A 27,204-nucleotide genomic window follows, 5' to 3' on the forward strand; every position below is an offset into this window, starting at 1 on the left:
CCATTACACTCTTTCCACTGAAGGGATCCATGTGTCAGCCTCTTTAGAAGTTTTTTCTTATGTTATTTAACATGTTTTTATTACCTTTTGATAGAACTGCTAAAAATTTTTGTATGAATAAAACATGGTCAGAAGTATTGACTAAAACAGAGTGGGAAGAGTGAACGCATTAAACTACTTAAAACTTCCTTAAATGTTCTTAGTTTTGATTAATTTTCTTTTTGGAGTGTTTAGTCCCAAATTCAGTTTCAAAGTCAGAGTTCTCAAATGGCACAAAAGTTTGGGACCTTTTTTCTGCTACCTCCCACTTTACCTTCATACATAATAAAATTGACCACTCCCCCGAATATTTTATGTGATTATAGTTGCTCTCTCACATTAATATTTGTTGGCATTGGGTAGAGACTGAAGTCATCTGAATCACTGGGAAATGTACACATATAGTACAAAACTATAAAATATTTAGGATGATTTCAGTGTTCTGCTTTGATGAATTAATGGGTGAATAGTGAGTTGAACACACAAATAGATTACTGTGAGAGAAGGCATTATCTGGATTGTTTATTATAGGCTTTTAACTCTTTTTTAATGGACATTGCTCATAATATTAACATATATAGAGAAGTAACTATTATACATTTTTTTTGTAACTTAGAGAACATTTAGAAAGTTAATATTCATTTTAACTAGCTGTTGAATCCTAGAAAAGTCCTTTGGAGACCTGACTATTACCTATGCCTCTCTGATCAAGCAGGCCTGGCTTGTAGTGAAGGAGGAAATGTAGAGCCTGGAAAATCCTGGCAAGAAAAAATACTGCTTATAGTAGGTTAGGAAAAAGATGTTGATGGTGTTGATAGGGTTTGTGTGAAAGACAAGAGGGAACTCAAAAGGAATTCATTCCAAACAGAAGAATAAACTTAAGACTTGGGCTGGCAGTGTGTTCTGAGAAGAGCAGTTCATCCAGAGTGACCAGGGGAAGGATGGAATTCAAGGTGGTAAGAGAGACCAGTGTCGTCAGCTTTTGAAGGATCCTTGGTGCCATTCTCATGGGCTGGCTTTTACTCTGAGGTAGTTAGGAAGGAGCATGGTGTAGGGATGAAATGGTCAGGTCTCTTGTAAAGGAAAAGGGAGGTCTGATGGGCAGGAGAAGCTTGGCTCAAAGATGAGAGTCCAAATCAGGGAAACCCACCAGGACAGGGCTGTTTTTAGGCATTCGTGTGAGAGGAAGGGAGAAACTTCATCCAGAGAGTGGTCATCAGAATGGAGAAGGATACCTGGACCAGAGACATTTTAGGTCAGATTGACTGGTTTAGGAATGAACCTAGTATGGACTGTGAGGAATGTATCTGATCCAGGGTGTCTTGGTGTTTCTTTTATATTTATGTATTTATGTATTTATGTATGTATGTATGTATGTATTTATTTTTAATTTTTTTAATTTTTTAAATTTTTAATTTTTTTAAATTTTTTTTTTGTCCTGGTGTTTCTGACTGTAGAGAAGAGAGATGGTGCTTAGGGTTGTAGGATCCTTATTTCATACTAAGGATTGAGTTAAAGTTTGGACTCTGGTGAATCCAGAGGGTTTGTGGGACACCCAGCAGGAAATTGAAATTTTTGTCTTTTACGTAGACAAAATTGGCTTGCATCTAAATCCCAAACACCCAGGGGATAGTTGAAGGAATGAGGGTCTGAAGTAGGGAAAGTGGAGTTAGGATTAGGGGAATGTGTTTATCAATTTGGGCATTGCTTTAAAAAGGCTGCAAAACCTCAGATAGACTAATGAGCGAGGAGGCCAAGGGTGGAATCCCAGAGAGTGCTGACATTTAAATGTGGATGGGTGAAGAAGAGTCAGCCTGATGGTTAAGTTGAGAACCAGGGAAGTGAGTCATGGAAGCCAAAGCAGGATTGGAGGACAGATGTGTTAAATGCTATGATATGTTTATATAGATATAGGAGCAAAAACAGGTCTTGGTGTACTCTTTGAGATCTTTCTTTCCTGATTTGTTACATGAAACACTTAAATGATCTCAGGGCCTTTCTATCCTTTCTATAGACAATTGAGAGAGTTATAGTTAAGGAAATGGGCTCTGGAGCTAGGCAGCCCTGGATTTGGGGCTTAGCTCTGCCACTTCTTTGTAGGACTCATGCAGGTGACTGAATTTCTTTAAACATTGCTTGGCTTCTCTGTACAGTGCAACTTAAATACTAGCTGCTGCTCTGTGGGATTGTTTCTTTCTTTTCAGTAAGAAAAGGCGTGTAGAATACTCAATGCATATTAAGAGATCAACAGATTTTGTTGTCGCTGTCATTATTATTTAGACAGAAGAGCAGCCTTTAGTCAGATTGGGAAACATTTTCAGGGACCCCAGGCACGTGCATGAAAGCTTAATGGAGCATAGGCTTTGGAGAAGAGGCTAAACTAGATAAAAGAAAATCCTCTTGGGGATCCCTGGGTGGCTCAGCAGTTTAGCGCCTGCCTTTGGTCCAGGGCTTGATCCTGGATTCCTGGGATCAAGTCCTGTGGTGGACTCCCAGCATGGAGCCTGCTTCTCCCTCTGCCTGTGTCTCTGCCTCTCTCTCTCTCATGAATAAATAAATAAAATCTTAAAAAAAAAAAAAAAAAGAAAATCTCTTCTTTGACTTGAATGGAGTAGGTGTGGGATGAGGAAGTGTTCCTGATTCTTGCCAAGGTTCAGAAGCTAGAAATGGGTGAGCATAGTTTTTGTTTTAATAGGTGAATGTTTGCATTCTCAGATGAGAATATTCAGTGTCAGATGGGCCCCAGATTTCCTCAGCTGAGCTCAATGGCAATGAGTACAGTTTTCCATCACTCCTGGACATGAGAGAACCTGTACATTCAGTAGATGTTTACTTGAACGTGGCATTTATAGAGCGGATTTTTCTACTGATTCTGTAGGCAGCTGGTTGTTACTGCAGAGAAAACTAGGGGCCATTTCAAAGGTATTTTAATTTTCTTCTGGACCCACTTTCCCATTGCATACCTGCTGAAGTCTGTCCTTTCTCATATCATCCTTGATTTAATGTTAATTTCTGTGTCAATCTCAATATATATTCAGTTCAGCATATCACAGCTCTTTCTAGGGAGTAATGTCAGTAAGAACACATCTGTTTGTGCTCTTTGTACAGAATATTGACACAGGTAAACTTAAGTTTTAACAGATGTCAGATCCTGACTCAGGGGAGAAAATGAGTCGGAAGTAGGCAGCAGGAGCCTGAGGTGTTGCTCCAGAAAGGAGAGTTAATTTGCCCTGATTAAATAGTGAGACTGGGCATTTATTTGCATGTAATGATAAAAATAATTTCCTAAATTTTACATTCACAGAACCCTCTGTTATTTCCGATCTCCTTAATTATCATGATATACAAATTTCTGTATCTCTTTCATCTCTTACCTGTAGTCATTTCAGTTCCTTAGATGACTTTAAGAGACTAAGGACATCTCAACCTGAAAGCAGAGTTAATGGATATGAATGGATATGAATCTGTACTGAGGGAGGAAAACATCATGATAACCTGGGAATATATACCTTGATTTTTTTTAAAAAAAAAGATTTTATTTATTTATTCATGAGAGACACACAGAGGCAGAGAACACAGGCAGAGGGAGAAGCAGACTCTCCATGGGGAACTCAACATGGGACTCAATCCCAGGACCAATCAGGATCACAACCTGAGCCAAAGGCAGACACTCAACCACTGAGCTACCCAGGCATCCCTATATCTTGATTTTAATTAAAAAAATAAATAAATAAAAGAAGCAAAAATAATTTGACCTTTGGATCTCCAACTTGAAAGCTGGAGAATTTCCAGGGAAATACATAAAAATTTCTTTTACTTTACAGCTCTTGGACATACTTGTGATCTGCTTATGCTCATTAATTGTGTCATGCTATAAAAGTCAAAGGATTAAGGTCAAACCAGATTTAAGAAGCAGTGGAGGGATCCCTGGGTGGCAGTGGTTTAGCGCCTGCCTTTGGCTCAGGGCATGATCCTGGAGACCCAGGATCGAATCCCACATCGGGCTCCCGGTGCATGGAGCCTGCTTCTCCCTCTGCCTATGTCTCTGCCTCTCTCTCTCTCTCTCTCTCTCTCTGTGTGTGACTATCATAAAAAAAAATTAAAAAAAAAAAAGCAGTGGAAATAGGGAGATGGCCAGCATTAACAGCTACTTGCAAGTTAGGAACATTTTTGGTCCTAAATGCTCTGTTCTTGATTGGCTTGGTCCATCTGCCCATGTCTCCTCCCGCTAACTCAACTATAATCGTAGCAATTGAAGATGCGGTTCGATGATGGGTTTTATACTGCTAGAGACCAATGGAGATATCTTTAATTTCCTCTTCACATTTAGATTTGTATGTGTAAGTGATTACTTAGCATTCTCATGAGAGTTATTAATAAAAACGCTTAGAACGAAGAGCATACAGTGTCCCATTCAGTTAAGTGGAATTAAACGGGTGAATGAGGCCCTACCCAAGTTTAATAAATTCATAGTTTTCGCCACTCTTCTTGCTCATCTTGAATTTTGGATTGAGTTCTGACATTTCTTATGAAATTCAGCAGCACTATAGATTTATTTTAATGTCTTGAGATTTTTTTTTTTCTGGGAAAACCTGTGGTTCTAAGATCACTGGCATGCAACTTGTGTAATAACAGTGAAAATCTATAAATATATAGAGGTTGTGAGCATTTGGGTGAAAGGGAGAGATACTTTGAGCATTAGCTTTAAATTGTATTTTCTTATCTTCATTCTTACTCAGACTCTTCAGATAGTGAGAAAATATATTAAGGAGAAACAGGGATTTGTCAGATGCAACATAGTGTTTTAATTATTGACTAAAAATAAGCTTTCATTCTGGAGGCTTGAAATTTGATTACCAATTTTCATTTCAAGCATGACATATTTTATATAGGGAGTATTTTCTGCCCTAGATTCTGTCTCTGGATTACATCATATTACTTTTGTCCATTTTTATGTGGAGAGTAATAAAATGTCAGCAAAGGCATTTTCTTTATGTGTACACACACTTATGCATTAAATATGCACTAACTGAATTAAGTATGCCATATTTTAAAGTTACTGCATTTTAAAATGGATAAAATTGGGGGAATATTGTTAGGAATTATTTAATATCTTTGACTTGGACACCGGTATTAGGGAAATATTTTTTGAAAAGCATCATTTGTATGTTTTTTTTAAGATTTTATTTATTTATTTGGGTAGGAGGGACCATGAGTGCAAGTGAGCACAGAGGAGGGACAGAGGCAGAGAGAGAGAGAGAGAGGGAGGGAGGGAGAGAAACTCTAGCAGACTCCCTGCTGAGTGTGGAGTACAACACAGTGCTTGATCCCACAACCCTGAGATCATTACCTGAGCTGAAATTGAGTTGGATGCTTAACTGACTAAGCCACCCAGGCACCCCTGAAAAGCATCGTTTGTGGTTAAAACCGGTTGTACTACATAGTCCATGGTAGTTTTATTCATTGAGTAACAATTGTGGAATGACTATCATGTTCTGGGTGCTAGGGTTATAGTAATATGTAAAAAGATACAATGTCTCCTTTCTCAAGGAGTTTACATTCTAGTGAGGATATGGGACAACAAAAACATAAATGAGTGTATTTATAAATGAACACACATACACCCATAGGTAATATACATGGTGATGATAAGGGCTTTGGAGAAACATAAAGGAGATGAAGGAATGGAGATAGTCTGTGTTTGTGTGTGTGTATTTGAGGGAGGGAGGGAGAAGGGGAAGAAGGATGAAGAGGAGAAAGAGAGGGAAAGAAAGGGGGTGATCAGCAGAGAGAAGTTGTTCTGTTTTTGACTTATCAGGCATTACTATTGGTGTATACTTGCTCTGTCTTGCTACTTTCAAATGCAGGACAATTAAGTTATTTTTTCTGACAATATCTGGAAATAAATGCTGCATTTACTTTCCAGAATGTGACTCAACAGGCAGAAGCTGTGCCATATGTATGCATGACAGTATCCTTGCCCCTTTTATGATATTATGATGATTTAATGAGGTTTAGTTGTAAATAATTGATAAGGCATGAGATGGTTTGATACCACGAATTAAATGTGTCTCAGTCTGGCTTAGAAAGAGATGCATGGCTTATGTCTGTATGTACAATTGGATGACTAATATCCTTACAGGATTTGTATGCCCTCAGTCACTACCTGGAAGGAAGCTTGTAAATCTGCCTAAATAGTCAAGGAGATAAAGTTATCATATGGGGGCTTATCTTCCACCTTTTTCCCTTGATGACCTGTATTTGCCTGTGCAGCCTGGGTCTGGGAGCAGGATGGCTTTGCTAAGCAGTTTTGGTGGAAGAGTAAGTACATATTAGAGAGCTATTTTCTATGCTGTGCCTCTTCTTCCTTGAGAGAAGTTCACATTTTTCCCAAATTTAAACTCCTTGCTGATTGCAAAGAGCACAGTGCCTTATTTGAGCCTATCTCCATTAAGCAGCCTGATTTGTCTACAGCCACTCTCTCCAAGAAGGACTGGGCTGGAATTCACTGTATTAAAAAACACAGGCCTTGAAGGCCAGATATTAAAAATATTCACAGGAATTAGAGCCATGGGATTTCAGTAAAAAAAAAAAAAGTGAAATATTCAATATTCTTAAAATTGAATGAATTAAAGGACAATAGAATAAATATATCAACATTAAAAAAAGAGAAATCCTCCTGTTATTTTCTTAATGAAATTAAAAAAATATTTTAATATTTATTTATTTATTCAAGAGAGAATGAGAGAGAGCAAGAGCATGCAGGAGCAGGGCGAGGGGCAGAGGGAGAGGGAAAAACAGACTTCCCGCTGAGCACAGAGCCTGATGCAGGCTCCATCTCAGGACCCTGAGATCATAACCTGAGCAGAAACCAAGAGTCAGAAGCTTGACTGACTGAGCCATCCAGGTGCCCCTCTCAACAAAATTTAAGACGATTTTTTACTACCCGTGTTTTGTTTATTCACTTAATCTGGATGTATAAGCAATATCTTTCAGGTGAAAAAAAAAAAAGAAAGAAAAGTTTCCTTTTCTTTTTAATTTCCAAATGCCTTTGTGGCTCTATGCTGGGTGGAGTGAAAGGTAAACATAGCAACATGTATTTTACTGCTTGTCTGCTGCAGTCCTGTTTACATGATTCTCTTTAATAATGATCTGGAATAGAAGGATATTGTTTTTAATCCACAGTGATTCATTTACATTTATTCAGATATGTCATCTCAGAATATACCTGTTTTCTCTTGTACAGCAATTTGAATAGGAATATCATCACAGACTCAGCTCCCGAGTGAATATGTAATGCTTCTTGCAATGCTGGGTAGGCATATATTCTTGATTTCACTGTTGCTATGAAGACACTCCTGACAGTTTGCTTTAGCACCTGCCTATAGCTCAACTGTTCAGCCAAACACCCTCATAGGTACAGAGAAGACTGTTGCAGAAGTACAAATTCTGTGAGAAATGTGTAAACTCAAAATTTATTTCACTATGAAATAACCTCTTAATCCTGGGCCTACTTTTCAATCACTTCAACTCAGTACCTTTAATTCTTACTGAGGCCCTTGTATAATAAAGGTATTTTGGTGTGTGCTGTGCATAATGAATGAGAACCAGCCCCTGTCTTTAAGGAACTCACAGTCTAGTAAGATCTCTATACTAGATTTAGGAGGAAGCAAATGGTAATCTGAGTGAGGCCAATCACAATCTTTTAAAAAATTAAGTCATAGAAAATATCTCTTAACCATTATACCATGTGAGGAAGAGGAGCAAGCAAGAGATCTTTGTCAATTATTTTTTATTTTATTTATTTATTTATTTTTTAAGACTTATTTATTTATTATTAGAGATAGACACACACACACAGAGAGAGAGAGAGAGAGAGAGAGGCAGAGACACAGGAGGAGGGAGAAGCAGGCTCCATGCGGGGAGCCCGATGGGGGACTCAATCTCCAGACCCCAGGGTCGCACCCTGGGCCAAAGGCAGGTGCTAAACCCCTGAGCCACCCAGAGATCCCCGGATCTTTGTCAATTTTTGATTTTGAAGCAATAAATTGGTTTGCCTATATAAGTTAATAAAATAACCTTCTCTCTCCACTGATTGGTTTGAATTCAGTATCAACTGTAAATAGAAATTGTTTGTGGGTTTTTTTTCTGTAAACCTATTATTTTCCAGAGTATTCATAGGTGAAGCTTCAGTATCTAGGGTATGGAGACACATTAACACAGCTAAATTTGATTTTATTAGGGCCATGTTGGTGGTGGGACGGTCTTTAACTGCCTCATACAAATAATAGCACTAGTCACAAACTACCATTTCTTATCTTTATCGGTGATCAGTCTCTTCTGTTGATTATCTATTCAATTTCAGCCAGGACCACATCCTTTATTTTCATACACCTTTTACATAGTGACATGTATATGGGATTCTGCACACATATTCTTAGTCTTTTATATTTGCGAAAGAAATAAATGGAGGGAAAAGAAGTCATACACTTTACTGTAGGTTGTTTATGGAGAGCAGTGGAATGCCTGCATTGACCACCACTCTGACTTACTTGGCAGAGACTGAGGTCCCCCACTTACATTATTTTGGTGACTCCTGAAAGATTGTAGTCTGCTTGTACTTTGGGGAGGGGAAGAAAAGATACCTTACTGAATCAGCACACCAACCTGAGTGAGTGAGAAATGACTTTGGGGCCTGTAAGTTTCACATCTTTAGCACAGAGCCTTCTCTATTGGAAGCATCTTGACTTCAGATCACTTCACAGGGAAGAATCCCTCTTCTTTTGTAGCACAAATTTGAGCCGCGGATAACAATGATTTTCAGAAAAAGAATTGGGCAGTTGTGGGTATCATTGACAATCTGATGTATGTTACATATTCCTAGAAAATTCACAGGCTGATCAACATGGATGTTTGTGCCTTTGGGATAATTTTTATGATGTTTATGCAGGTTTTTTCACTGAATTTTCCCTGTTATTTTCCCCCACCTAAGCAGTTAGTGGTGTCTGTTGCTTTTTTCCCCCTGAAGGGGAGGTTTGTGACTTCACAGAAAGCTTGTTTTGTGCAAGGCACTTTTATTCCCTAAAGACTAAATTCAAGGAGGTTCTTTGGGTTAGTGTCTTAGATGGGAGAGAGAAAGATTGTCTCAGATAGAAAAAGAAGAAAAGAAGGGATTTTTCAACTTAAAAGACATTTAGGCAGAACAAGTGGATGTCCATAGGCAAAAAATAAAAAATTTTTAAAAATAAAAAAAAAAACTTTGACCCAAACCTCACACTTAATACAAAAACTAACTCCAATGGATCATGGACAGAAATATAAAACATAAAACTATAAAACTTTCAGAAAAAATAGGAAAAATGAACGTCTTTGAGATCATTGAGTTTTAAAACTTGACATTAAAGGCATGTCTTCATTAGAAAAAAACATTGATCAACTGAACAGCATCAACATAAAAAACTTCTGTAAATGTTGGAAGAATCAGAGTGAAAGAGGATCAAAGCTAATACAGGATCCCCGAGAGGAGAGTCACTTTTGGAAGTACAGGTATAGTTTCAGGAGCTCTACCCTTGAACCAGAAATAGACTAGCTCTTATAAGTATTCAAACCTAGCCTTAAATAATATGAGTTGCTATTGGGTTAAGATGTTGTGAGATTACTATGACCTATACCACCATATCTGCCAGAAGCAGAAAGGCATATCTTTTGGGAGAAAATAAGACATAGAATTCAAATGATCTGTATAATTTTATATATACAATATCTAGTAAAATTAATTGAACTCTTTTATTTCAACCCCAACCAGTATACTGCAGTGAAATTCTGGAACTAACTACCCAGAGTTAACAGATTGTACAAGTTACGGGCTTCGTTCTCTACAAAACTGCCCTTATCTCAGATTCAAGATACAAATTGGGAGTGGGATCCTTAGACCATCTGTGCTTCTAACCAACTGATTACTTATTTGGGGGTTCTCCTAATCTCTTTAGATTCAGGAACTCAGGACAATGCTATAATTATGATTCTAGTTTTGTTATAAAGCATACAAATTAGACCAGCCAGATGAAGAGATGGATAGGTGAGTTCTGGGAGGGCCTGAATGCAGAGTTTCTCTGCCCTCTCCCTGTGGATCAGGACATCTTAAATTGTTGTGTCCACCATTTAGGGAACTCTGTTGGGCTTTGGTTCCACGGTGTTTTTATTGGGGTTTTATTATGTAAGAGTGATTGATTAAATATTCGACTGCATGGTTGAACTGAGTCTCCAGCAAGTGTTACTCCCTGAGGTCAGGCTGCATCATGCTTGCAAACTTCTAGTCATCTCATTGGTCTTTCCAGTATGGCCAACCCACGTGTTGAAGCTGTCTAGGGCTGCCATGAGTGAACTCATTTGCCTAATTTGAGTTGTGATCTAGGGGGCTCCTGAATAACAAAGCCACTTCTTTCACTTGGGAACTTACAAGTGTTTAGAGTCTCCTTCCCAGGAACCAGGGACATTGGTCAGCCAATTGGTTTGTTATACAACACAGGCATATACAATACTAGTTAAACAAGGAGGAAGAGGAAACACGCACCATAGAAGAAGGCACACAGGTCATGGATACACAGATAATAGATTTATCATAATAGAACTTTAAAACATTTATTATTATGATCTCAGAGTTAAAAGAGAATATGAAATTTGGTAGAGAATTGAAAGCTATAAAAAGGGATCATATAGGCATTCCAAAACTGAAACAGAAGATTAAAATAACATATTAGAAACTCAACAGATTTAACATCAGCTTAGAAGCAGCTGAAAAGAATTAGTGAGCTGAGAATCAGATCAGGTGAATTCAGAATGAAACATTAATGGTTAAAAGTTGGGAAATAGAGAAGAGAGAATAAGGAAATACATGGGAATTGAATATTCTATCATACATATAATTGGAGTCCCAAAATAAAAAGATGAAGGAAAGAGGCAGCAGGGAAGGTGAGAAGGAGAGAGAGCAAGAACAAGAAAGCTTGCAAATATACAGGACACAGGTAATATTTAATACAACTGCTTAAGGATTCTGCGCAATGGACTAGGTATATTAACACAGATTTAAGAAGGACTGTTAGCTAAGGAAGACAGATAAAAAGAAAGAAGACTTAGGACCATGAGAGTAAAAACTACTGAAAACTAAGCATGAAATAAAGCACTTAAAAACAAAGAAAAAAAGGCATAGTACCTTTAAAGTGACAATAGTAAGATTTACAGCGCACTTTATCTGAGAAACAACTGGAGACATAGATAGAAATTTAAAAGTGCTTAAAGAAAATAAGTGCCAACCTGATAACCATTTTATCTACTGAAGTGACAGCTTTTAAAAGACAAAGCTGAGGAAATTTATTACCAGCAAACCCACAGCAAAGGAAATATTAGAGGGTTCTTCAAGTAGAAGAAAATTATCTCCGATATAATTTTGTAGATACAGAAAGGGTAGACGAGAGCAGAAAGAAGGTAAATATGAGAAAACTTGTAAAGACTGTTAAGTAAAATGATTATGATGGCAGTTGTAAATCTTGGTTTTTAAAAACTATATAGGGGAGCACATGGGTAGCTCAGTGGTTAAGCATCTGCCATTGGCTCAGGTTTTGATCCCAGGGACCTGGGATGGAGTCCCACATCAGGCTCCCTTGCAGGGAGAGCGGAAGATTGAAGTGCTGTGGCCCTCCCAAGATTTCTGCCCCCTGCTGTATATGCTCTACATAATCCTCTCCTTTTTGTGTGTGGTGAGACTATGAGTGTGCTGGATTTTGCACCCATGATTACATAACATTATATAACAAAGCTGGAAAGATGTTGCAAATGTAATTAAGTTTCCCAGTCTGCTGACCTTGAGTTAATCAAAAGGAAGATTTTCCTCAGTGGGCCTGACCTAATGAAGTGAGCCTGTAATGAAAGGGACTGAGCTTGCTGAAGACTCAAAGTGTGAAAAAGGTTGTCCTGCCAGCCTCGAAGGAGTAAGCCACTATGCTGTGAGACGGTCTATGGAGCAGTCCATGGGGCCAGGATCTGAGGGCAATCTTTTGTTGTTGAAAGAGATCCCCACCTGACAGCTGGCAAGAAAACAGGAACCATACAGCTGAAGCAACTGACCTCTCTCAACCACCAGTGAGCCTAAGAGAATACCCTGAGCTCCACCCAAGAACACAGCCCCAACCAACATTTTGATTTCAGCCTGTGAGACCCTGAGAAGGGAACCCACCTATGCCATACCCAGACTTCCAACCTAAAGGCTATTGCATGATACATGGGTATTGTTTGCAACTAAGAAGTCAGTGGTAAGTTATTACACAATGGTAGAAAACTAACAATTCCTGGGTGATGTCACTTTAGGAATGAGGATAACAAAAGAAAAGAAACAAGGAGATATTGAAAATGCTCTAATTATTCTTCTTTTGTAATTCAGATATATTGCTCATACTTCACTGATCAGACTTAAGTGTTTGGGGATGAGCCAATGTTGTTGAACATTGAACTTATCTGTAGTTATCCTGGGAAGAAGAAGAAGAGTCAATCACAATGTAGCTGCTATTTCCAGACTTAGAAATATGATTCAAGGTAGAAAAAATGAATTTTCTCTCAATTAATTATTGTGATGTTTAATTTTATGTATCCGCTTCACAGGGCAACAGAGTGCCCAGGTATTTGATAAGACTTACTCTGGGTGTTTCTGTCAGGGTGATTTTTTTTTTTTTGATGACTTTAGTATATTTTTTTTTTTATGACTTTAGTATTTAAATTGCTAGACTGAGTAAAGCAGAAAACTGAAATTTCAGGTCTTCTTGGCCCTTGAACCTGTCACTCTTTGGACTGGAACTCTTTGGACTAGAACTACACCATTGGCTCTCCTGGTTCTCAGGTCTATGGACTTTGTATATAATATTTTATAATGTTTATTTTTTTAATAATTAATGGTTATTTTATCATTCTTCTTTTTATCATGCATGTTATATATAAGCCCTATATATGTTAAGAGTTATCTGTGGGGAGCCTGTGTGACTCAGTTGTTTAAGCATCTGCCTTCAGCTCAGGTCATGATCCCAGGGTCCTGGGATTGAGCCCTGTGTTGGGCTCCCTGCTCCGTGGGGATTCTGCTTCTCTCTTTGCCCCTTTCCCCCACTTGTGTGCTTGCTTGCTCTCTCAAATAAATAAAATCTTAAAAAAAAGAAATGTCTATATCCTACGATCTCTAAAGAACCCTAATATACTTATAAAAAACTTCAGACCTCAGATTTCATCTAGCTGGTTTTCTCTGAGATTAAAATTACCAATAATGTGACCAGGATATTTTAGACCAGGCTTTGCAAACTGTGGTGTGTGGGTCAAATCCAGCCCCCTCATTATTCTTCCAAATTAAGTTTTATTGGAACATAGACATGCACATTTTTTTACATATTGTCCATTAACATGCTTTCAGAGTTAGGTAGTATGAAACAAAAAACATATGGCCCATTCAGTCTAAAGTGTTTACTGTCTAGCTCTTCATTAGAAGAGTTTTCCAGGCCCTGTTCTAGAACTCCTTTTCATGGTGGCTATGAAAGTCTTGGATGGGCCATGAGTTCCAACCAGCAGTCCCAAAGACATGTGGCAGTCCTGTGCTGACAGCCCAAGTGAATGTGCCTTCAGGATTAGACCTTTGCAAGAGAGAGCAGGTGGCTAGGGAAAAAAAAGTATTTTTTAATCCATGTAATGTGTATAATCTTTTCAGAGCTTGAGTTTTTTCTAGTATCAGATGCCAAAAAAAGTCATATTGATTTGTATGTGAATTTTGAGACCACAAAGATATCAAATGAATAATTTTATTTGATACGTAGAACTAACGGAAGCAAAAGGAGTATGTAGATCACTGCTGAAGTTGAATGGTAGAATCACACACTTGTATAGTAGAAGAATCTAAAAAGGAGGTTGTCTTAATTATGGCTTTATTTCCTTTTCATGTTGTCCTGAGCAATTTTAAAATTTAGGACTTACTATACGTTTGCATATAAATGAGTATATGATACTACCATCAGTTCAATTGAACAAGCAGTATTGAGTCTTTAACTCCATATTTGGAAAGATTGAATATGGCACCATCCTCCTCCTCCACACCCTCGGAGCTCCATTTGCTGTGTAAGGACTCTTCTGAGAGGTCTCCATGAAGCCCTCCATGGGTTCTATCTTCCCTTTCTTCCTCACAGTCATCCAATGACCATTAGCTTCATTTTGTGTGTCAAGAAATGAGGCACAGAGGAATTCATTGACTTTGCACAAGTTTATACAAAGAAATGACATCTTCAGAAAGCTAGTCACAATCAAGCATGAGAGTGATATGTCCACATCTCAATGCCTTGTCATAGGTGGGAGCAAATAATTATGATTATTCACCAAGGAAGGTACTCTGTGGAAGCACTCACAAAGTGAAAAAAAAAGTAATTCCCTTGCAAGGTGAAGGGTTCTCTTTAGTGCACTGAATCTTTTATTAATTGTGTCTTATGGTTCTGTGTGAAAATCTACTAATTGGAATTGTGTATCTTATAAAATTCTTATAAATATATACCAATATATGCCAAAATGTCATGCTGTGAAGAGCTCCTAAGGACTGTGCTTTGTTATTATGCTAATGTTAGCTTTTTCTGGGCCTCAAATTCTGAAGATGACCTATCCTGGCTGTCAAAGTTCCTGCTCTTTACTGAGAAATAAGTTGTTGGACAATTGAGATTAGTCTTAAATTATATTTTATAAGCTGAAAATGCAGAAATAGCTCATTACTTTTACTTCAGGGGACAACAGAATACTTACAAGAAGTGGAATTGATGACATAATAGGAAGAATTTATACTTATTAGAAGAATAACCTGAAAGAGCCTCTTCAGGCAACTTTATGTCATCAACCTGAAATAGGAGCTCCTTAATGAAGCGTATCATAAAGGGAGATAATGTGTTATGTAGGCACAACTTACAGCTGGAAGCCTGGAATTTTTCAGAGTATTATTGAATAAGGCACACATGATTGGTTATTAGGTGTGTGTATTTAAAAAATTTGTAGTCAGTGAAATTATAGTGACTTTGAATTTTCTGACTTATGAGGTGGAAGATTCTTTGAAAAAAAATTCTGTTACGAATGATATCAATGGCCAGTTCTCTTAACACATCTTTTTTTCTTATTAGTGTTAACATTGTTGTGGTTCACTACAAAAATAATGTTTCAGTGAACAGAGAGCTGCTAATACCCTGTGTTTCATATCCAGTTGACCTTCCCTTAAATTTTGATATCATTGCCACTGTTTGCGTTGAAATCTCCCAGGATGCTGAACAACAAAGGTGCTGTTGCTCTGGGTCTGCTCACTTTCTTAAAGAATCTTTCTCTCTGATCTTCCTATTTTGATAAAGCATTTGCTATGATTATGATCATTTAGTTGTATGAGTTTAAATATGGTCTCTAATATCAATTTGGTAAAGTTGTGAGTCTTTGAAACCATTGTTTTCCTGGATTCTGATTGGATACCTAAGACACATTGCAGGGAAAAGGGATGTTCCCTTCCAAGAATGGGTGTATCTGTCCAGGTAGACCAATTTCTAAATAATTTTAAATGTCCTTATGTGATTTATGATGGACTGATTTTTATTATATTAAGATCTTGATACTGGGAGGCCAGTTTTCAGTCGAAATAACTTATGAATAATTGATTGGACAACCAATGACATGCCATGTACTTACATGGGGAGACTCTGTATATAGCAAAGATTTCCCAGGTTGGCAACGAAGAATTGTAAGTCATCAGATTTTCTATGCTGCCAATGAAACATTTAAAGAAATAATTAAAGGCAGGAAGTCCTTTCAGAAGATAAATATTCAGGAAGCCAATCGGTTAGACCTAAAAGTATTTCAGGTAGAAAGGTGGATCCAACTTTCCTTTTGACTTTATATTTGTGTTGTAAATATTGATTTCCCTTTAAGTTAAAAAATCATTAGATTTCTAATTATACAAATAGTAAAATCATTGTAAAATTCAATTAATAAAGGAAAAGTAATGAAAGAATAAAACATTTGAAGGATAATTCTTCATTTACTTTACTATGTATAATATATACAATTGTATATAAACATTATTCATGCTATTTGTATCTTAGAGTCTATTTAATTCTTAACCTTAGCTCCTACATAACCTTTTTTATGTAATTGGTATTACTAGGTTGGTATTCATTATTCAGCAGCTTTCTCTATGTTCATACAGAGAATATTTCCGCATTATACATATGTATATGCAGTAGGTTTATTGTTGTACAGAAAATGTATATCATTTGTAGTCTCATACTTAATAATATGTCATAGAATCCCTTCTTTTAATTTTCTGTTGATTTATTTTGTTCTCTGTTTAATCTGTTCAGACAGCTCTTGAATTTTGTTTTCATTACTTCTTTAATACTTAATGGATTGCAGGCCTAAATTTTTCAATGTTTGCCTATGAATCCTAGACTTTTTTATGAAGTGTTCTTATCCTCATTGCATACTAGATAGGATGTAATTCCTATTTCCTCTTTGACCCATGAATTATTTACAAGAGCTTCTGAGTTCTCCAGGTTGGTAAATTATAAAAATATTTTTAGTATTTATTTTCCTAGTGTAATTGGTTATATTTAGAAAATATGGTGAGTAAAGAGCTTTAGTTTCAAACAATCTGAAAAAAATTTCTTTATGGCTACATACAAGATCTTTTTTAAAGGTCAGACTGATTTAAAAATCTGTCTCTTTGTGTGTCTGTCTATATATGTATACACACATACCTCTATATTTTGTCATTTGTTATTTTTAAATATATAGCCAGATTCTGATTTAATTTGCCTGATTATCTGTGCTTTGAGGTTTTTAAAGCTTTCCACGTGATTCTTTTTTTTAATTCATTTTTATTGGTGTTCAATTTACCAACATACAGAATAACCCCCAGTGCCCGTCACCCATTCACTCCCACCCCCCGCCCTCCTCCCCTTCCACCACCCCTAGTTTGTTTCCCAGAGTTAGGAGTCTTCATGATCTGTCTCCCTTTCTGATATTTCCCACACATTTCTTCTCCCTTCCCTTATGTTCCCTTTCACTATTATTTATATTCCCCAAATGAATGAGAACATACAAGGTTTGTCCTTCTCCGATTGACTTACTTCACTCAGCATAATACCCTCCAGTTCCATCCACGTTGAAGCAAATGGTGGGTATTTGTCTTTTCTAATGGCTGAGGAATATTCCATCGTATACATAAACCACATCTTCTTTATCCATTCATCTTTCGATGGGCACCGAGGCTCCTTCGACAGTTTGGCTATTGTGGCCATTGCTGCTAGAAACATCCGGGTGCAGGTGTCCCGGCGTTTCATTGCATCTGTATCTTTGGGGTAAATCCCCAGCAGTGCAATTGCTGGGTCGTAGGGCAGGTCTATTTTGAACTCTTTGAGGAACCTCCACACAGTTTTCCAGAGTGGCTGCACCAGTTCACATTCCCACCAACAGCGCAAGAGGGTTCCCTTTTCTCCACATCCTCTCCAACATTTGTGGTTTCCTGCCTTGTTAATGTTCCCCATTCTCACGGTGTGAGGTGGTATCTCATTGTGGTTTTGATTTGTATTTCCCTGATGGCAAGTGATGCAGAGCATTTTCTCATGTGCGTGTTGGCCATGTCTATGTCTTCCTCTGTGAGATTTCTCTTCATGTCTTTTGCCCATTTCATGATTGGATTGTTTGTTTCTTTGCTGTTGAGTTTAATAAGTTCTTTATAGATCTTGGATACTAGCCCTTTATCTGATACGTCATTTGCAAATATCTTCTCCCATTCTGTAGGTTGTCTTTGAGTTTTGTTGACTGTATCCTTTGCTGTGCAAAAGCTTCTTATCTTGATGAAGTCCCAATAGTTCATTTTTGCTTTTGTTTCTTTTGCCTTCGTGGATGTATCTTGCAAGAAGTTACTGTGGCCAAATTCAAAAAGGGTGTTGCCTGTGTTCTCCTCTAGGATTTTGATGGAATCTTGTCTCACATTTAGATCTTTCATCCATTTTGAGTTTATCTTTGTGTATGGTGCAAGAGAGTGATCTAGTTTCATTCTTCTGCATGTGGATGTCCAATTTTCCCAGCACCATTTATTGAAGAGACTGTCTTTCTTCCAGCGGATAGTCTTTCCTCCTTTATCGAATATTAGTTGACCATAAAGTTGAGGGTCCACTTCTGGGTTCTCTATTCTGTTCCATTGATCTATGTGTCTGTTTTTGTGCCAGTACCACACTGTCTTGATGACCACAGCTTTGTAGTACAACCTGAAATCTGGCATTGTGATGCCCCCAGCTATGGTTTTCTTTTTTAAAATTCCCCTGGCAGTTCGGGGTCTTTTCTGATTCCACACAAATCTTAAAATAATTTGTTCTAACTCTCTGAAGAAAGTCCATGGTATTTTGATAGGGATTGCATTAAACGTGTACATTGCCCTGGGTAACATTGACATTTTCACAATATTAATTCTGCCAATCCATGAGCATGGAATGTTTTTCCATCTCTTTGTGTCTTCCTCAATTTCTTTCAGAAATGTTCTATAGTTTTTAGGGTATAGATCCTTTACCTCTTTGGTTAGGTTTATTCCTAGGTATCTTATGCTTTTGGGTGCAATTGTAAATGGGATTGACTCCTTAATTTCTCTTTCTTCAGTCTCCTTGTTAGTGTATAGAAATGCCATTGATTTCTGGGCATTGATTTTGTATCCTGCCACGCTACCAAATTGCTGTATGAGTTCTAGCAATCTTGGGGTGGAGGCTTTTGGGTTTTCTATGTAGAGTATCATGTCATCAGTGAAGAGGGAGAGTTTGATTTCTTCTTTGCCAATTTGAATGCCTTTAATGTCTTTTTGTTGTCTGATTGCTGAGGCTAGAACTTCCAGTACTATGTTGAATAGCAGTCAAATTAATAAAATCATGAATGAGAAAGGAGAGATCACTACCAACACCAAGGAAATAGAAACGATTTTAAAAACGTATTATGAACAGCTCTACGCCAATAAATTAGGCAATCTAGAAGAAATGGACGCATTCCTGGAAAGCCACAAACTACCAAAACTGGAACAGGAAGAAATACCAAACCTGAACAGGCCAATAACCAGGGAGGAAATTGAAGCAGTCATCAAAAATCTCCCAAAAGTCCAGGGCCAGATGGCTTCCCAGGGGAATTCTATCAAACGTTTAAAGAAGAAACCATACCTATTCTACTAAAGCTGTTTGGAAAGATAGAAAGAGACGGAGTACTTCCAAATTCGTTCTATGAGGCCAGCATCACCTTAATTCCAAAACCAGACAAAGACCCCACCAAAAAGGAAAATTACAGACCAATATCCCTGATGAATGTGGATGCAAAAATTCTCAACAAGATACTAGCCAATAGGATCCAACAACACATTAAGAAAATTATTCACCATGACCAAGTAGGATTTATCCCTGGGACACAAGGCTGGTTCAAGACTCGTAAAACAATCAATGTGATTCATCATATCAGCAAGAGAAAAACCAAGAACCATATGATCCTCTCATTAGATGCAGAGAAAGCATTTGACAAAATACAGCATCCATTCCTGATCAAAACTCTTCAGAGTGTAGGGATAGAGGGAACATTCCTCGACATCTTAAAAGCCATCTACGAAAAGCCCACAGCAAATATCATTCTTAATGGGGAAGCACTGGGAGCCTTTCCCCTAAGATCAGGAACAAGACAGGAATGTCCACTCTCACCACTGCTATTCCACGTGATTCTAATATACAACCAAGGCTAAGAATCACTGCCCTAGTAAACCCATGATTCTAATCCAGTGGTTCTCCGAATATGGACCAGCTGCGCCAAGGTCATGGAACTTAGTAGGAATACAAATTCTTGCACCTTGCCCTATATCTACTGAGTTGGGAACTTAGGGACAGGGGATGCCCTGAAATATTTATTTTAAAAAGCCTGCAAGATAATTCTGATATTCACTAAAGATTTAGAGCCACTAACCTATTCCAGTGGCTCCAGTGGGGGTTTTGTCTCCCAGAAGGTATTTGGTAACATCTGGGAACATTTTTTGGTTATCAGAAGCGGGGTGGGGGATAGAGGAGACAGCTGCTGCTGGCATTTGGTTGGTAGGGGGCAGGGATCAGTGAACACCGTATAGTGCATTGGACAGCCACCCACTGCAAAGAATGATCTGGCCCAAAATATCGATAGTGCTGTTGTTTAGAAACTGATCTGAACTATGATTTTCAGACATTACTTTCTCACTACCACCAGTTGGAGAGCTTTTAAAAATCCTGATTCCAGGGGCACCTGGTTGGCTCAGTCAGTTAAGTGTCTGCCTTTGCTCAGGTCATGATTTCAGGGTCCAGGGATCAAACCCCACAATCAGGCTCCCTGCTCATTGGGGAACCTGCTTCTCCCTCTGTCTTCTACTCTCCCTGCTTGCACTCTCTCTCTCTGTCAAGTACATAAAGAAAATCTTTATTTTTTATTTTTTTAAGATTTTATTTATTTATTCATGACAGACACACACACACACACACACAGAGAGAGAGAGAGAGAGAGAGGCAGAGACACAGGCAGAGGGAGAAGCAGGATCCATGCAGGGAGCCTGACATGGAACTTGATCTCGGGTCCCCAGGATCACACCCTGGGCTGAAGGCGGCACTAAACCGCTGGGCCACTGGAGCTGCCCAAGAAAATCTCTAAATAAAAATCCTGACTCCAGATTTAGTTTAATTGGTCATTGGTGAGGGCATGCCATCACATTTTAAAAACCTATCCACATAATTATATCTGTAGCCATGATTGAAAACCAGTGCTATGACATTGTTCATTGGTACACCTAAAACTTTTATAAAGGATGGATCAAGGTGATTGTGATCCTACCAATCAATTTTAATATAGAAAGATCAATAAGTAGTCACTATTACCTCAAGATGTGACATAGTAAGGAGTATAAAACACTGAATCTAGAAATCGAACTCCATTTTAGGGGTACATGTTAAAAAACATTGTGAGAATGTCATCAGAAAAATCCAGAATGTAGAAATTCCAGACAAACAATACAGATTTTTTATCAAGAAATAATGCCAACAATGAAAAAAGAAGAATGGTTCTTAAAAGACATTTAAGATACTTAACTGTTTTTGTGCATCTTGTTTGGATCTTGATTTGAAAGAACAACAGAAAAACATTTTTGGGAAAATTTGAACAGAGTGGAGATTTCATAAAGATGAATTTTATGTGTATGTGTATATATATGATATATATATATATATATACACATATATATATAGGAGTTTTTTGTAGTTGTATGTGGAGGGGTAGCTAGAAGTTATAGGTAAAACAAAATTGGCCTTGTGTTGATCATTGCTGACACTGTGTGCTAGGTATATGGGGATTTATTATAATAATTTTTTACTTTCGTGTATTTTTGAAAATTTCCATAATAACAATAGGATGGAATATCTAAGTACATGATAGGAAAAGCAGGTCAGAATGGTGTTTGAAAAATTATCAAGACAGTAGATTTTTCCACATTGTAAAAAACCTCTAAAAAACAAATCAACACGGCAGCCTGGGTGGCTCAGCGATTTAGCGCCACCTTCAGCCAGGGCCTGATCCTGGAGACCAGGGATCGAGTCCCACATCGGGCTCCCTGCATGGAGCCTGTTTCTCCCTCTGCCTGTGTTTCTCCCTCTCTCTCTCTGTCTCTCATGAATAAATAAAATCTTAAAAAACAAAAACAAAAACAAATCAACAACAGTCTGTTGGATTTGGGACCATGAATATCATTTGGTGGTCTTAGCAAATCTGTTTCATTGGAGAAGTGAGTCTGAAAGCAATATTGGAATGCACAGTGAAGTGAGAGGGTGATTATCAGGCACATAATGGGGGTGACCAGGAGAGGAGAATATGGTGTAATTTGAGACAAGATAGTGTTATGTGTGTTTGAATGATGAAAGAGATCCAGTAGAGACAGAGACTGAGTCTCAGGGAAGAAACAGAGAGCATGCATAAGCAATGGCTTCCTTAAAACTGTCTCAACGGGCTGGTACGGAGTTCAATTTGGATAATGTATATAGCGTTACGTCTACTATATTAACAAATTATTATGTGAGCTCTGGAAGTTGGGTATATGTGATACTTATTCAGAGTCATTGTGTGTGTCACTTTCTTTGCTGATGATCATATTTTTGGTGATCTTTATACTTTTCTATCTTTGTCATTTTGCAAAGTGTTGTAATAAAACATTGAAATTAGTGTGTTCTTACATTTCTTTACAATGTTTAATATATCTACAATAGAATTTAGAACCACAAACAATTATATGTGGTTTAAAATCAATTATATGTTGTGATAATCAGATATTAAAGTATATGTAGCGCATAGCTGAGTATTTTTATGCACCTAAGTTAAATAAATGAAGGTATTCACTGGTGGGGAGAGATGGAGGCAGAGTCAGACAGGGGAAGAGGTGAGCAGGGAAGAGGGAGAGGAAATGAATGGGAGTAGAGGAAGAAAATGATTAATGAATATGTTTAAATTAAGTGTTTATTCAGGGCAAATTTACAGTGGTCACTGTTACACTTATTTCTGTTATTTTTATTTCCAGCTATACTGTCTCATGCCAAAAAGTATAACTTTATCCATAGGCTTTCCATTTGCTTATCTCTTTTCATTAGCTTGAGATAATTGAGTTCAAGACTGACACATGTTAAAATTGGGCTTTTTTTTTTTCCCCTTTTTAACCAGAACTGTTCACTATGAAGGTGGTGCTGTATCTGTTCACGCACGTTCCCTGTGGAGGCTAGAGACACTAAGAGTTGCGTAAGTAGAACTTCTAAATGCAGCCATGTGCTTCAAGTGTACTAGATACTTCCAGTGCTGAGGACTTATGCTTTTCCATGAAAGCTCACACTAACAACTACAGCAAAGAAGCAAATGAGACACTGAGAAAGTGGTAGAGAGTTTGTCTGTTCTCTTGCCCTTCTGCCTACCTTTATTTTGCTTTCTTAGGCTAAATTCACCAGGAAGTATGCAGTGATTCTATATTATCTGCTCTTGTCTTTAGTTTGATTTATTTTGGTAACATCCTCTCATCCCCGTCTGTGCATCTTCTGGCAGAAGGTGCTCCTAAGACAGAGTGATATAAGGTTTGGAAACAGGAAAAATGGTTTGCAAGCCTGTTACAAATTTCAGGTCTGACAGTGTCTGGATTTAACCTTCTAAAGGCACATATAAAACAAGAAACTTGAGCATGAATCAGATTACAAGGGTCCTTACTGGCAGTCACTATCTTTATTTACAAATATCTTGGTAGCCAAATAAGGAATCTGGATTGCAATATGAAGTTACTGTGCCTTTGTTCATTACAGAAACAAACAAATATATGTATTTGTATTTTTTCTTTTTTCTTTTTGGTGACTTCAGAAGTTGTTCAGATGTTGACTTTTAATTCCTGTAATAAATACAATATTGGTGATCAAGGTGTAATTTTGAACTATTTTTAAATAGAATTAAAATATTCACCAGTTTTTTTTTATTATTATGGGAAGGTTCATTCCTTTGCCTAAAAAGCAATAAGTTTCCAGTGTGTTTGTTCCCAATTACATTAAACTTTTAGGAAATGATTGATTGAAGGTTATAGCTTCCATGAATGGATGTAGGGAACTATCTTAGTATAGAATAGCTATCTTTGTAGACCTAATATTTTGAGATTAATGCTTATCTAATGATGATTAAAATAGTTTAATGGTCTTTAGTCATTTTTGCTTATATATCCCAATGCATTAATTTTTCATTATCAAGCTTTTTTATTACCAGTTTTAATAGATGCATAAAATGTAACTTATGGTGTATTAGAAGTAGTGATATTTTAAAATGAAATAGTTATACCACTCTTTTAAAAGTATCTCATTGTCTCTAATTACCGCTAGGATTTAATACCCAACTTTGTTTATTTAAAATACTTGCACTTAGTCTTCTTGAATAGTAGAAATTATATACTCTTTCTCATCATCATCATATTTGTTACTCTCCCATGACAGAATTTTTTATTCCAAATCATATTTTTTTATGATTGAAAGACTTTGTTACTCTAGCATATGCTTCTGCAACAAAAAGATATATATAAATTATTTTTTGTATTTCCAATGATAATGTCTGTAACTTTAAAAAGTTCTTCTATATTAACTCCATTAATTATTAATTAACTGATAAAATCTTCTATATAGCACATAGTTGATAAAATCCACCTAAATATTAAAACTCTGGTAAACATTGAACTTAAAAGTAAAATTTTATTAGAAATATATCTCTTAATAAGATGGAAAAAGAAGTGGTGGCCTTATAAAACAAAGGAAGGAGAGCTCAGAGCTTTTATGTGTTTCATAAATTATTCAGAAAATTCAGGGAAAAGGGTTTTAAATATATATTTGAATTTCCTTTACCTTGTGTTTTATGAAAATGACAAGCTAATTAGCAAAATGAGTCAATAAAAGTGAAGTTTAGATAGGTGTTGTTGCCATTATAAAACAGACTCCAGATGTGTTTTCAAATTTAATGATATGCCTCCCTTTTGTTATTATGTGCTTAAAGAAATGGGTTAGTTGGTTTAGTTGTTTTGAACAAACAAGGTCCTAAATCTGTCTCATTTTGTAGGTTGAAAAAAAAAAAGAAGGATGAGAACTCTTGTAAACCCGACAGAGTTTTTTATTGTCAATGCTGTTTTTGATGAACTGTAATGACATAAATTTAGATTGTTCTGCACATCCTTCTATTATGCAGTCTTGATGCTTTTTAACTACTGTTGCCTAGTGTTTGAAGTTTGAAATGGGAAGTGTGGGGTCTGTTTTAACTTTATAGTAGATAACTGAGAATCCAGAAAGAGCCTGATCTCCTGGTCAGCCAGAGGTGAGAGGGTGCATGTCAGGGCCACAGTGTTTGTGGCTCCACTGACTGCCTGAAATCTCCATGACAGCAAAGGACACTGAACAACAGCAGGTGGAGCAGGTAGTTTTTCAGCCATTTAAAGAGGAGAGATGCTTTGGTTGGATTTGGTGCCTTTGATTTATACCATTTCATCTTCCTGTCGATGGTAGGAAAGTTGGAAGTTTACTTGTAATAAATGTAATTATGTTAAGTGTTTTTTTCAGGTTCTGTTGAATTTTTGAACTACTTTGACTTCATTGTAAATGTACAATTTAGCTTGCATTTAGTTTACATGGCTTATTGTATGCCTTGGCCATGTGTAAGTACTCATTTTTTTCTTTATACTTAGGAAACGATAGTCAATGATTCTGCTTATGTTTATAACAGAATTTTATACCTGAAGGTCAATATCTATATTATAACATTTGGGATGTTTTTTCCTCCAACCAGGTCTCAAAACTATATATTTGTTATAATTTATGCAGCTTAGTAATTATGTATTTTATTTTGCGTTCTCCTACAAGTAAAATTAATGTTAAAAATATTCAGTATCATGAGCATTTTAATAAGCTAAGTTTTAATTTTGAGGGTTCAATATAGTAGGAAACACACTCATATTTTACCCCAATGTAAAGCTGTAAGAACATTTAAATGCAGTATATGTTGGTTTCTGTAGTAGGAATGATCATTGCAATTAAAAATATGCATTACGGGGCAGCCCGGGTGGCTCAGTGGTTTAGCACTGCCTTCAGCCCAGGGTGGGATCCTGGAGACCTGGGATCGAGTCCCACCTCAGGCTTCCTGCATGGAGCCTGCTTCTCCCTCTGCCTGTGTCTCTGACTCTCTCTCTCTCTCTCTCTCTCTCTCATGAATAAGTAAATAAAATCTTTAAAAAATATATGCATTATGTAAATTCCACTTTCTTACATGTTACAACAAAATCAAAGGTATCATGAAGAGTGACCAAATACTTCTTGTTCCTTTGAGGTCATTGTAATTGAATATACATAATACATAGGGAACAGGTTTTGCTGTGTTACCATAGGAAACTGCTTTGCATTACTATGTTACTGTTTTTAGTTTACTAAATATTTGCTGCCCTTTGATTCTTCTGGGCTTGTCCATGGGCATTAGAGGCCAGCTAATTTGGATGGCTGTATGCTAAAAGAAATATGCTTAGACTTTACAGTGTTTTGCTGATAAATGGCCAAATTCATTCCATTTCTTACATAATCCTCTTGGTGACTTGAAAAGAGTGTTTGCAAGTATGTTCCCTATTAAGTAGATTTGTACATAGTATCCAGAATACCCTCTACCAGAATCTGGTACAAAATATTACTTGGTCAAAATTTCGAACTATTTTGAAATGAAGTTGTTTTGTATGATGATTAAGGTAAGTCATTACCTAGGAAAAACATTTAGATGGTTCTTCAAATAATGGGAGTATTAAAAATAATTGTTTTTCATGGCATGTGCAAAGAATATACTTATTTTTTAAGGGTAATAAACAAAGCTTGTTCATTTACCAGACTAGAAATAATTTAATATTCTATTGTTGGTAAACAAATTTTAATTTCATTTTTGACAATACTGTGTTATTAGAAGGGTTTATTGGTACATGGTTATTGTTTTAGTTGAAGGACTTGTGCATATTAATTACCTTCATAAACAAATCCATGTAATAATGTAATAATATCCCAGTATCATTCTACTGTTAATTTTCCCTGCTAATTTTCTAATTGAAATATTCAAGTTAGGAAATAAGCATAAAATTGACTTACAATTTATAAAGATTGATGAATTTGAAGAAAGTATTCTCAATTTGTAGAATACGAAAGACCCTACATTTTTTTTGATGGCCTTTTGAATGACCTTGTATTAAAACAAGTTTATTAATTGATAAAATCATGTTAAAATTCTCCGTATCTTCATTTTTTTGTCTGTTTCATTCATTACACAATGATAAAAGCTTCCACTGTAATTGTTTCTGTTGTACTGTTCCACTGTAATTATCTTCCTTTGGTGTCATTTTCTTTTTGCCAATGACATGTGGAGCTTCAGACATACATTCTTTTTAGAGTATGTTTTTTCTCTTTATAAAATACCTAACTGTATCCCCTTTCTGCTTTTTGCCTTAAGTTCTACTTTTTTAATATCATCTTTACCAGGACTTGTCCTTTTGCATTTATATGCATGATCAAACTT

At 36.8% G+C, this 27,204-nt stretch overlaps 1 protein-coding gene across 1 annotated transcript in view; it reads left to right on the forward strand.

Moving 5' to 3' along the window:
- Window positions 1-27,204, forward strand: part of RYR2 (ryanodine receptor 2) — a 755,069-nt gene that overhangs the window by 340,498 nt on the left and 387,367 nt on the right. Inside the window, exon 11 of the mRNA XM_055308992.1 lies at window positions 22,822-22,896. Within this exon, the coding sequence (XP_055164967.1) occupies window positions 22,822-22,896 (75 nt within the window). The remainder of the gene's footprint in view (window positions 1-22,821; window positions 22,897-27,204) is intronic.

The sequence above is a fragment of the Nyctereutes procyonoides genome, unplaced genomic scaffold, assembly GCF_905146905.1.
Source record: "Nyctereutes procyonoides isolate TBG_1078 unplaced genomic scaffold, NYPRO_anot_genome, whole genome shotgun sequence".
Classification (NCBI taxonomy): Eukaryota; Metazoa; Chordata; class Mammalia; order Carnivora; family Canidae; genus Nyctereutes; species Nyctereutes procyonoides.